Genomic DNA, 12,705 nt, shown 5'->3' on the forward strand with positions numbered 1-12,705 from the left:
TGTCTCTTCCTGCAGTCAGGGAAAGGGGTCTGGTACCTTTTCTGTAGTTTATGTGCAAGGAGAAGTGACCCAATATGATTTACTCAGAGAAGGCTGGCAGATAGTCAGCAGGCAGGAATACTGATCAGCATACTGAGTGGGAACGGAGGTCACAGACACAAATAATTATCTTGGGCTTGAGAGATGGTTTAGTAGTTATGGAACTTGCCTACAAGGCCTAAGGACCCAGGTTTGAATCCTCAGTACCCATATAGAGCCAGATGCACATGGTGGTGCTTGTGTCTGGTGTTGGTTTGCAGTGGCTTGGAGGCCCTGGAATGCCCATTTTCTCTTATCTGCCTCTCTCTCTCCCTCCCTCTCTCTCTCTCTCTCTCTCTCTCTCTCTCTCAAATAAGTAAAAAATACAATATTTATTTTAAAAGAAAAAGAATTATCTTAAAATACCTAAGGAATTGTCACCTCGTTTTAGTCTCATTGTCCTTGGCTTCCCCGTTTCTAGGAGTAAGGCTGGTTGGGAATTCTGGCACATGTTACTTCCTGGCTATGTGTCTGTAAACAATCCCGTTCAACTCAGCTTTCAGTTGTTAAATGCGGGTTTTCATCTACAGGGCTTGAAGTGTAAAATAAAATCATATGGAATTCCTGGTACATCCATTTAATAAAGAAGCATAATGTAGATGCACTGTACTCAGAATCATACTACACAGAGAAGAGATTTCATTGATACAAATGAAAGACATAGCTCTGTGTATTCACCACTCACTCTGTGCAAGACACTCTACCCTTCTTGTGAGCAAGTTCCATCCAGCAGCATGTATCTGTCGTTTTTCATGAAAACACCCTTAGAAGTAGCCTGGCATCAGAAAATATGTGACACTTGAAACTAGATTTGTGTGCAGTGACTAATTTTATATCCTGGCCCTGACCACAGCCCCCTCCTCCACGCCCCCAGGTGCACCTTAGAGAGCCAATCTCTTCTAGAAGTGTGCATGGTCATTTTCAGGCCGTCCTTAGCAGCACAGCTCTGAGCAGTGTTTTGTTTCTCTCAATTAGTATTCTAAGTAGCGCCTTATGTTCCCACAAGCTGCCCTGTAACAGGCATGACTGTGAGGCGCGTTAGGGCGATGCGGTCAGACTGGCTTCTGTGAGAACCGGCTGCTGGAGACAATGCCAGCGATTTTATTTTTGGTCTATTAGTAAAATGACAGCACTAATTCATTTCACAGAGGAATCCAGCAGCTGCCAGATGGCTCTGCACATCACTGAGCACATCTTCCAAGGCTGCTGTGCTGAGTAGGTGCTTTTCCTTGGCACTGTGTACTATATGCCATATACTGTAAGTGTCCCATGTCCCTTTCAAATAGGGCCAAATAGCTCTCTGCACCTGCCCTCGGACAGCCCCAGCCCAACAATGCAAAGTGCTCCTGGTTGGGCTTCCAGCTGCATGTTCACCACATTAGACATGACAAGATTAGGGAATTTTAAGTGGCCATTAGATGATACCTAAAACTTGAGCCCTTCTCCAACCTTGTAGGCATTCTTCCCCAGTCAATATGCCCTATGACTTTTGATAAATCTTTTATTCACTCTATTTTGGGCAGACTGGGCTGGAACAAAGGACTATAGTCACGTGATGTCAAGCTTCAGCCTGAGAAGCTCGAGGAGGACTTTGTGGATAAAATCTCTGTGTGATACCTGGAAGGAAGCTGAGGTGGGACATTCAAGTGCAGATGATTCTGCCAGCCCTGCCCATAAACACCACAGCCTAAGATTCTATACAGGTCCTGGATATCTAAATGATACCAGGGAAAAGTGTTCATTGCCAACTTATTTTTTTTTTTTTTTAATAAATGATCTAATTCACTCTAGCTCCTGAGTCATCTGGTGCCTTAAGAAAGTGACACATAGTGGACCTGATAGTGACAACAAAAGTATCAGTGAGGGCTGAGAGGGTATTGTTCTTAAAAGCCTCACTGTGTTAAGTGGAAGGCAGATGCTTCCTTCCCAAAGAAAGAATGGTCCGAGTTCTAGAACCCATCCTCCTGCATTAGAACACACTATGGTTATTGGCTGCCCATATTTGCAAAAAATCAAAATTTATTGAAGTAGAGCCACATTCATCCCACTGCATATCATCTTTGTTTCTTTCATAGCCAGAGGCAGAGTGGAGTAGCTGTAAAGAATGCCAGAGGAGCTGCAAACCCCAAACTGCTTCCTCTCTGGTTTCCTACAGGAAAGCATGCCATCACTCCTCCTCTTCTCCAGCCTTATAAAGTAGAAAACTATTTTTGCTTGAAAGTCTCAAAGCACTCACCTGCAATATTATATGAGTTCAATCAAAATTTATATATAATACCATCTTTTTGAAAACCATATTAAGTGTTGCTCAGTGGTTTATTATGTAGATGCAGGCTTATTTTGAAGCATTTGCATTAGATGTAGCTATACTGAAACTGAGAATATGCTACAAAATGTCCATGCTGCCTGTGATATTCTAAAACAGTGTTCATTGAATTTAATGTCCCTTCAAAGGGGCCCAACCTGTCCTAATGAGTGAGACACAGTAGTATATAAGTGAAACAAAAACTCAGATTTTTCAGGAGCATCTGTTAAAATGTTTGAAATTAATTTTAAAGACTTATTAGCTTGTTTCTTCAGCTTTCTGAACATCAGTTACAAATATAAATTTGATATCATAACACTCATCACAAGATGTAGCCCATGACTCATATATCCAAGCTTCCCTTCCAAAAGCAAAAGTTAAGCAAATACATAAGTTGTGTGCACATGTCAGTGTTGTGACATATGGAAGGGCTCTGAACAAGTGTGGAAGTCTTACAAACTGAAGAATCAGATGGGAAATGTTGAAACCCCATCAGAAAGAATGAAGACAGTAAACCTATCTTATTCCTCTTGGTTTCCCGCCTACACCCACCAGAACTGCAGGAGGAAAGAAAGATGCCCCCACACCAGCTGTCCCTGGTCCTGCCTGCTCTCCTCCCCAAGCAGAGCTTTCCATGCCAGCATTCTAATATTTAAAAACATGTTTGGGAAAACTACATGGCTGGTTGGAAAAACAAAACCAAAACTTGCAAGATATACTTGATGTAAATGACTATCAAACTTGGTCAGATGCATACAAAGCCATATTGCTGAAAGAACTTCATAAAAAGGTGTTATTCTCCCTTTTCCTGGGGATATGAAGAAAAATACAAGGTTATAATCATGAAAATCTCCATATAAGATGCCTTTAAAAACGTTTTCTAAAGTCAAAATTGAGGTGGGTTGGAATAAATTTGTCCTATGTATTTTATGACACAAAGGTATCAGCTTATGCATTATGAGGAATTTTTTGTTTGTTTTGGTGTGTTTCTCTGATATTGAGGCTAGAACCCAGGGCCTTGTACAGGCTAGGAAAGTGTACTACTACTCAGCTATATTCCCAGCCCCTATTATCAATTTTTAAGGAAAATATTATGAGAATAAAAATAATTATACAAATCTCTATGAAAGTAAAACTTTACTGGGATATCTCTCTTCTGATCAAGGTTTGGACACAAAATATTTTCTATTTAAATTTATATTATCCCAGTTAGGCTCAAGAAATGAGAAGTAAAACAATTAAAATGAAATAATTGACTATGAAAAAGGTACTAATTCATAGTAAAATTCTAAGCTATAGCTTTTAAAGTTGATCTATAAGAACAATTTTTAGGGCCCCCGAGAATGAAATCATAATGGATCATGTCTCAGTATATGAGTCTGAAATAGGTTAAGGGCATACTTGCTATGGGATGAGATCACTACATTTAAGGAAAACTACAAAAAAAAAAAAAAAAGAGGAATATTAGAATAAGCTTGGAAATCTTTCAGACTAGCACATCCTTTGGAACTCTGCTTAGATTTTGACACAAGGATGTATTTGATGCACAGTACCCCTCACCTAAGTTACCTAGAATGTCAAAAATGATGAGGAATATGCTTACTAAGTGCAGCTCAGGCATGGGAATGAGCTCTGAAGACCCTGTAGACTGGCTTCAGCATCTGTTGCAGATAAAACAAATATTTCTATTTTGTTTTACATAGATGGTGCATATAGCATTGTATTTTACCAGGTTCCATACAAGGAAGTAGTTTCTAGAATATTAATTAATATGTAGCTATCACTATAAATTGATTATATCTAATGCAGTATACATATATTTCACAGAAGAGCCTTTATGGGAGCGATTTCTCTAATTATCTCCTAAACTTAAGTGAGTTTGATTGATCAATGAAATTCCAGTGAATTTTGTCTTGGTATAAATATCTAATACTTATTCCCACCATTATTTGTTCTAATATGGATGTGTGGTACCCTTCCTGTCCCAATCCAGGCAAATTGATTCTCTCACCTTTTCTCCTTGCATTATCTCAAGCTAACCAAGTGTAGGAAAGACACTTTATCCTTTCCTCAGAAACTTATCTATTATTTTCTTGTTATGTTCATAATACAGAAATGAATAAATCAAGAACAAAACAGAAACAAAAATAGCTATCTACATGAAGTGAGCTTTGAGAACAATAGAAATGTAACCTTAACCAAGATATATAATAAGGAACTTTATGTGAACCAGGAGTGCCACTCAGCCCTGCAGCAAAAGAAATGCTCAGACTTTATTTTGAATTCTTTAAAATGTAACTAAATAATGAGAAAAGTATAGAGAAGGAGGAGAGAAGGAGACACAGGGTTGCAAGAAAGGATGTCAAGGAGATCATAAGACCAAAAAGAGGACAAGAGCATGAAGGCATATTCTACAATTCTCACTTTAGAAGACATAACCACACTCTCCACTTAGTGAGGAGATATTCTAGGCATGCACTACAGAAGTAAATATATATATATATATATATATATATATATATATATATATATATATGTCATATAAAAGATGTTGAGCCTTGTAAAATTCATTTGTTTTTACAAATAAGGGAACTGTAGTAATAATAGCTTAAATAACTACTTAAATGACTATACTTCCCATAATTATAAGATTAGGTGAAAACCAGAAGTCAGTATCCAAGCCCTCACCCACTTGTAAATATTCATATACCACAAACATCACACACACACACACACACACACACACACACACCAAAACCATCAAAATTACTTGCAGAAGCATGTGGTTATGAGCACCTGTTGATGTGTACACATTCACACAGCACACAAACACATATGTGTGGATTGGTATTCAGAAAAGGTGGGGTACCCAGACACTTAATATTATTTACTTAGAGGAGGAGTTGGGGTGTCATGAAGAGGTCTATTGGATTTTTCTCTGCAACAATGTAGAATTTACTTCACTAAAGTGAGAAATGGAAGAGGTAGGATAATGAAAACTATAAAGTGAATATTATATGATGTGTGAGTTAATTTTTGGAAGTAGGTCTCTGGCTCTTTACTGGAAATTACATGAGAAGTAGAATCATGTAAACGAAAGTCCTCTAATATATTTTCAAATATTTCAGTTAATGAGTTCTAATACCAGTGCTATGGTTGATTACTTTTTTTGAATTTAAGATAAAATGTCCTTACTGAAAAGAAAAAAAAAAGTCTATGTTCATAGAAAACATACTTCTATTGAATAGCCATCTTCCAGGTTATTATTTAGCAATCACAAAGCATCAATTTATATTTATTCTTAGTGTCCCAATTTATGAGTAACAGGTACTTTTATTTCTTAATACAGTTCATCTGATTATAACTGAAGTTTTATCTTTTCTATTGCTCATACCTATATTTTATTGAGACAGAATCTCTCACTCATTGTTAGCCCCAGCTGACACATTATTATCTGACTGCCCTCAACCCAGGACTGAGGTTACAGACATGTGTGGACATGTCCACTTTCAAAATGTGGATGCTAGGGAAGAGAACTCAGGTGGCTTAAGGCCCTCATGCTTGCATGAAGAGTGTTCTTACTCACAGAGCCATCTCTTCAGCTCCTTTATTGTCATTATAACAAACTAAATCCCTATTACATTCCTTTTATTTTTATATAACACAAACAACTTCAGTCAACACATACATGGATAAAACTAATTCTGTTCAATAGTATTAAAACATTAAAGAGATGTTTTCTTATAATGGTGCCTGAAGGAAATCAGAGTACAATAATATAAATAAGGAGAGAGAGAGAGAGAGAGAGAGAGAGAGAGAGAGAGAGAGAGAGAGAGTGTGTGTGTGAGAGAGAGAGAGAGAGAGAGAGAAAGAACAGTGTCTCCATTGACCTTACCAGTAGAAACAGTGTCTCCTAAAATGAATAATGATCTATTCATATTAAAACCGGAAATAGAATTTATAACATATAGAGCAGATTTATCTCATAATGGTAAATGAACATATTTAATATTTAAAGACAAAATGTCAGATTAATAAATTGTGTTGACAGGAACTTACATAGACCATTTGTATCAATGCTAATATGATAATCTTTCCACTCCATCCTTATATGTGAAATCAAATTGTAACCATATGGGTGCTTGAACAAAGAATCATACCACAAAAATATGATATCAAATATACTATGCCAATCAGATAAAATGCCACTGTTTATGGAGATTTTAGCACCAATGGTTAGAGCTGTTCTGACCTTTTCACTAGATGCGGTCATTTGTTGAGATTCATAAAACCTATGAAACAACACCCCAAGAAAATATGGGCTGGAGAGATGGCTTAGTGGTTAAGCACTTGCCTGCCTGTGAAGCCTAAGGACCCCCGTTCGAGGCTTGATTCCCCAGGACCCATGTTAGCCAGATACACAAGGGGGCGCAAGTGTCTGGAGTTCCTCTGCAATGGCTGCAGGCCCTGGTGCACCCATTCTCTCTCTATCTGCCTCTTTCTCTGTGTCTGTCACTCTAAATAAATAAACAAAAATAATTTAAAAAAAAGAAAATATGTATACTTATAAATGAGGGATAGAAATTCACAGTTCACAGTAACTTGGAACTTTTCAGGAATCTTGAGTTAAAAAAGTTGAATAAATGAAATTCAGGGCTATGAACCTGACTCACTGAAGCTAACCACACTCGGGTGGTACCCCTGGCAGCACATGCAGCCTGGAGGCTCAGGACTCCTGTGCTGGCATGGACAGGATCCTGCCTCAAAAGCTGTCCTTACCCCAGGCTTCTGGAGCTGACAAAACTACTCTTACCTTATCCTCTCTCATCACGTATGCCAATTGCCTTAGTAATCTGTGAGCTCATTCTCAGCTGCTCCCTTTTGTTTAAGGCAGATCCAAAGCTCCTCTTCCAAGGCCTCATCTGCTGGAAAACTAGATTTTTAGAAACAAACTGTCTTTCACCCACATCTGTATATTCCAGGGATGTTGGTATCAAACTATAGCAAGCCTCATTTTGTGTGTGTGTGTGTGTGCATATATATATACACATATGTCTTTTTTGTCTTTTTGTAGTGAGAATACTGACTGTGAGTCCTGCCTAATTCACATGTTTCTAAATGTATAGAATATAGTAAAATTGACATATAAGCAGGGTCAAATGTCACTGCAGAACCTGTGATTGGTGCTCTTGCTATGACCAGTGTAGAAAAAAAGAAATTTCAAAGGAGCAGAGAAGCCTGGTTTCTGGTGACTGAGCCTAGAGAAAGGTCACCAGCTATACAGGGAAATGACAGGAGTTCTCTCAGAAGAAGAATGAGCTACCCAGGGCATCTAAGTCCTTGAGAGAAAAGTGGCTGGAGAAACTCCACACTGGTAACAACATCCATACTGCCAGAAACCTGAACCTGGTTCAGACTGGGCTGCAGATTAGGGTTGCTATCTCTGTGTGGTCCCTGCCCTCACTATAGGTGTTCAGCTCCTGCCTGAGATTCTCCTGGTCCATACTTTAAATGGGGCTGAGTTTGAGTAACCACCGTAGGGAGAAATAAATCGGTGCTGACATTCTAAATAAAGCTTGGAGGGTGAAGTGTCATGATCAAGCTGCTCTTTGTGAATCCAGACTTGTAGATGTGTAAGAAGGAAAATTCTGCTTAAGGGATATGGTAGAAGGAAATGCTCTACAGATTCAGCCAAGAAAGTGACATGCTTCATGAAGTCTTTTCTTTCCCCAGAGCTACCTGGCAAAATCAGTAAGAAGAGAGCTATGGTGAGAATCACTGTTCTCTGGTTAACATTTTTAACCTATATAAAAATGTTCCATGGAAGCAATGTTGGGAAGACACTTAGAAATGTTTCCATTGCATGTTCAAAGTAAAATTCAATGACTGAACATATTACTGGGAATATTTTAATTTGTTGTTTTTATATTCATTACATAGCTTAATTTCCCCACATATAAGAATTTATGTAAATAGGCTTTATTCCACAGGACTACCAAAAAATAAATTCAGGGCTTACATTTCATGTCTCACCAAGGTTTCCATGGTTTGACTGGTTTCAGAATTTTGGAGCATTTCTTCAATCTAAGCCAATGCATTAAAATTAAAATTTTAAGCAGCAATATGGAAATACTAAAAGAAAAAAAAAATCTAATTTTAATTGGGAAAAAGGAATACTAATTCAAGGACTGTGGATTTTTTTTAATAGTTGATTTAGTATTTTATATCCAAATTAATTTTCTATTATAGCTTTTGAATACTTTATTAACATCATTAGACTGTTTGCCTCCTAGGAAAGCCTGGATGGGATATTTTTTTTTCAACATAGAAGTTATTGTGATGGGAGGGAACCTAGATCCTCTAGAGAAGACCATCAAGAGTAAATTTTATAGCAGTTATAAGCTTTTCTGACCATTGCAATAGCTCTGCTCCATATACTCATGTCTGTACTGTCTTTCACAAAATTTCACTTTGCCTAAAACCCTGCCTGGATGAGTTACAGTTGTCCACTTCTATGGAATATCTGGGGTTCCTGATGACATAGAAGGTGCTAGCTACCCCAGACAAATTATCCTGTCCAGAATCTTTAATTTAGATTAACTTCATTTTCTGAAGATTAATAGCACATTTCATTTTCTCCAATGCCCTCTAAGCTCATTGAGAAACGCTATCTTCAATGTAGATACTAAATACTAGACAAAAGTTTTTTTTTTTTTTTTTTTTTTTTCTGACACTACATCTTTTCTATTGTCATTACTGTTTTTCTTGTCATTACCAGATGGTATTGTAACATGACAACTTAAAATCTAAAGTACAAAAATAACATATTTAACACATTCTGATTTAGTTTTCTAGACAAGTTTCCAAAATTATTGCTCTGAATAACATGAAATATTTTTCTAGCAGAGAAAAATCTCCCCAAAGTTTTTTTCTTTTTTTAATAAATGTACCATCATAATGACACATAAAACCACAAACATATAAGAATGATATGATGGAAATTGTTACTTGGCAAACAACATCACTAGTACCTACATTGAACATTTGAAGTAAATTGCTCAGGTTCCAGGAATGTGGACCTATCATTTACATTCTGAAAAGACATCCCCTAAAATGATTGAAGAAAACATGTGTCCTAGGTATCAAACATTGATTTTTTTTAGAAACATGTTTGATATATTATGCAAAGAAATATTATTTTGTGGCTTAAAGGAAGTACTTAGATATAACCAAATTTGAAAGCTAATCATATTCGTTTATCATGAATTAGCCTCTTCCTCTCCAAAGATTAAATTATTTCTTGACAGTCAGCTATTCACATAAAGGTATTTAACTCTTTCTGGGCACTGATGCCAGCTTGTGTACAAAAGTAGTGTCCTAGACCCTAAGTCAGTGTGGTCCACGTCATTAGTCAGATTCCTCATGTAACTGCACAAATGAATTAATTGGCCCTTACACATCTATGTAAGCAGTGATTTTATCCTTATATTTCCTGACAAATGCATTGCTGTTTGGTTCAGTTGCACAAACCACAAGTAGATGTGACCTGTCCATGAAGAATGGCATTATGATGTATGCTGAGTATTCCAAATGACCTGAGACTTAGATGCTGATCAGCAGGGATTCACATCTAAGGCAAACCTACTTTGTTGTTAGGGAGAATTTTCTATGGCCCCACTTCAATTCACATGCTCCAGAGGCTACTTGTGTCAAATATGTTAACTATTGTTTTACATATGAAAGAAAACAAAGTCAAAATGAAGTATACCTATTTTAGAATTTATACCTACAAGCAAAACCAGTTTTATTACTTCCAATATAATGCTAGACATAACTATTTCCCCTATCAAAGTTCAACTATTAAAAAAAAATACCACCAAGCAACTTAAACATAACAGTACAGTGTCTGCACATAAGATTGGATGAAAGGAAACAAACAAAACCAAGCCCATATACTTTGTAAAAACAAAACAACAGAAAATCCAAATGCTCTATGAGAGTCAAACAATAGTGAATCCAAATTAATTTTCTCAATTAAAACCATCAGCTTTGAAATTAAAAAAAAAAAAAAAAAAAAAAACACAGTTCCTGAAACTGTCTTTTTAAAAGCCCTAATCAGCCATTGTACTCCCTAACAAACATGTAATAAAATTCTACCACCTAAAATCACCTCTTCAGCACCTAGGATTGCAACTGATTTGCATTCATCATCCTCAAACTTCCTCATCAAAATCAACAGGAAGTTCCAATCAATAAATTCCTACAAGTAAAGGAAACTGAAGGCATGCCTGATGCTAGAAGGCTCAGCAGTTTTACCAAACAGAAGCATCATTCTGACGATATACTACAAAAGCCAGATGTTTTACACCAAGTGTCATGTGGAATGCCTGCCTTTAAAGCCACACCACTAACACAGCACCTTAGACAGTGAGTGCATCTCATGAGCAGCCTCCTACCTTCATACAGGGCCTTGAAGCCCTGGGCGCTCACTGCGAAGTCCGTGGTGAACCACAGAGTGAGGAGAGACCCGGTGCTCACGATAGAAGATGGGAGCTGGAAGCCTGACAGCCTGCATTCAGAAAAGACAAGAAAAGTTAAAAAGATTTAGTTAAACATACACATATGAAAGCTAAAGAGCCCATATTTTTTAGTGAAACTTATGGGCTTAAATAGTCTGATAATTCTCATTTTGTTTAGTTCTGTTTGTTTTGGTACAGGAATTCATTAAGTATTCCAGACTGGCCTTGAACTGAACTCTTGGTCATAGTGCCTTAGCCTCCTCAGTTCTGAGATTATAGGTAGGCAATATCACACCCAGTTTTGAATGATACCTGAAATCAAGTAGAGTAAGTCCCATACATTATATAAATGACTTTGAGAAGATTCTTTGTGGAGGAATGTACAACATTGCCTTAAGCAGAACAGATAAAGATCACATATAATTGACCTTACAGATGCTATGGGAATTAGTACAAGGTTGTGTGTAAGTTCATTCTGTGTTTCCTACCCATTGGATAGTGTTGTTACATTTCAGTTACTTTTCCCTCATACAAATGATGACTTCTCTTAAGAAAAAAATGTCACCTCATAAAAATAAATACCAATTATCTTCAGCAGAAGTTCAATCATTGATGTCATTGTCTGTTGTTTTAGATAAATTCTTTGACTTATGAGAAGTGGTTTGTACTTATCACTGTTTGGATATGTTTAGAACTTTTAGTAATGATAGAATCAGAACTCTAGAAGGATAAACTTGTAGGAACATGTGTAGTACTTTGAAAATAAATAGATTTTTCAAAGAACAAAAGAAAATGAGAGCAGTTTAATATTTTACCCAACTTTCCAATTTAACTGGGCTTGGTTATAGATATGTGCTATAGGGTAGTCCTAACAGTAAGCTTTGATGCCAAGGTAATCAACTAGAATATATGTACTCTGCAGGAGGCATTTTAGCTTGCCATTCATTCTGCTGTGTTGGCTAACTCATTATTGTAGTCAGAGGTCACAAGTCAGTGCCCTGGAATAACCAAAATGCTCTACTCTGCACATTAATAGAATGGTAGTATATTAACATACCAGAAGTAACAAGGTTAATAATATAATCATGTTTAAGGATTACTATATACAAACACTGTACTCACTTATTTTGCTTCTAATTGCAATTATTTTATTAATTCATAGAAGGTTTTTACTTTCTTTTTATTAAAAAAAAATTATCAATAATTCTGTATTTTTTTTTTTTTTTCCTGAGGTAGGGTTTCAATCTAGCTCAGGCTGACCTGGAATTCACTCTGTAATCTCCTGGTGGCCTTGAACTCATGGTGATCCTCCTACCTCTGCCTCCCAAGTGTTGGGATTAAAGGTGCGTACCACCACTCCAGGCTAATAATTCATTAGTTTTTGATGGTCACCATCTATGCCTCATTTTCTCATGAATTAATGGTAAATCATTATCTTAATTGAAATGTTAAAGACAAAGTATGCTTTTGTAAGTATTAAAATCTGTCAGAAAACATAAAAGTGGTCAGAAACATCAAGTTGTTTAACTACATTTCTTTTTTTTTTTTTTTTTTTTTAGTTTTTCAAGGTAGGGTCTCACTCTGGTCCAGGCTGACCTGGAATTAACTCTGTCATCTCAGGGTGGTCTTGAACTCATAGCAATCCTCCTACCTCTGCCTCCCGAGTGCTGGGATTAAAGGCGTGCGCCACCACACCCGGCTTTAACTACATTTCTTTCAGCCCCATTTGGTTAATTTTATTTCCCTCATGAAACACCCATATCTTTCAGCCAGATGTCAGAACTATTCTGAGGTTATGGAGGC

General features: G+C 36.9%; 1 protein-coding gene across 4 annotated transcripts in view; it reads right to left on the reverse strand.

The window, feature by feature from the left end:
- Positions 1–12,705, reverse strand: part of Csmd1 (CUB and Sushi multiple domains 1) — a 1,843,561-nt gene that overhangs the window by 1,220,341 nt on the left and 610,515 nt on the right. For all 4 annotated transcript variants that reach the window (XM_045131039.1, XM_045131041.1, XM_045131040.1 and 1 more), the window contains one exon: positions 10,840–10,952. In XM_045131039.1, coding sequence (XP_044986974.1) covers positions 10,840–10,952 — 113 coding nt within the window. The remainder of the gene's footprint in view (positions 1–10,839; positions 10,953–12,705) is intronic.

Source organism: Jaculus jaculus, chromosome 12 (assembly GCF_020740685.1).
Source record: "Jaculus jaculus isolate mJacJac1 chromosome 12, mJacJac1.mat.Y.cur, whole genome shotgun sequence".
NCBI lineage: Eukaryota > Metazoa > Chordata > Mammalia > Rodentia > Dipodidae > Jaculus > Jaculus jaculus.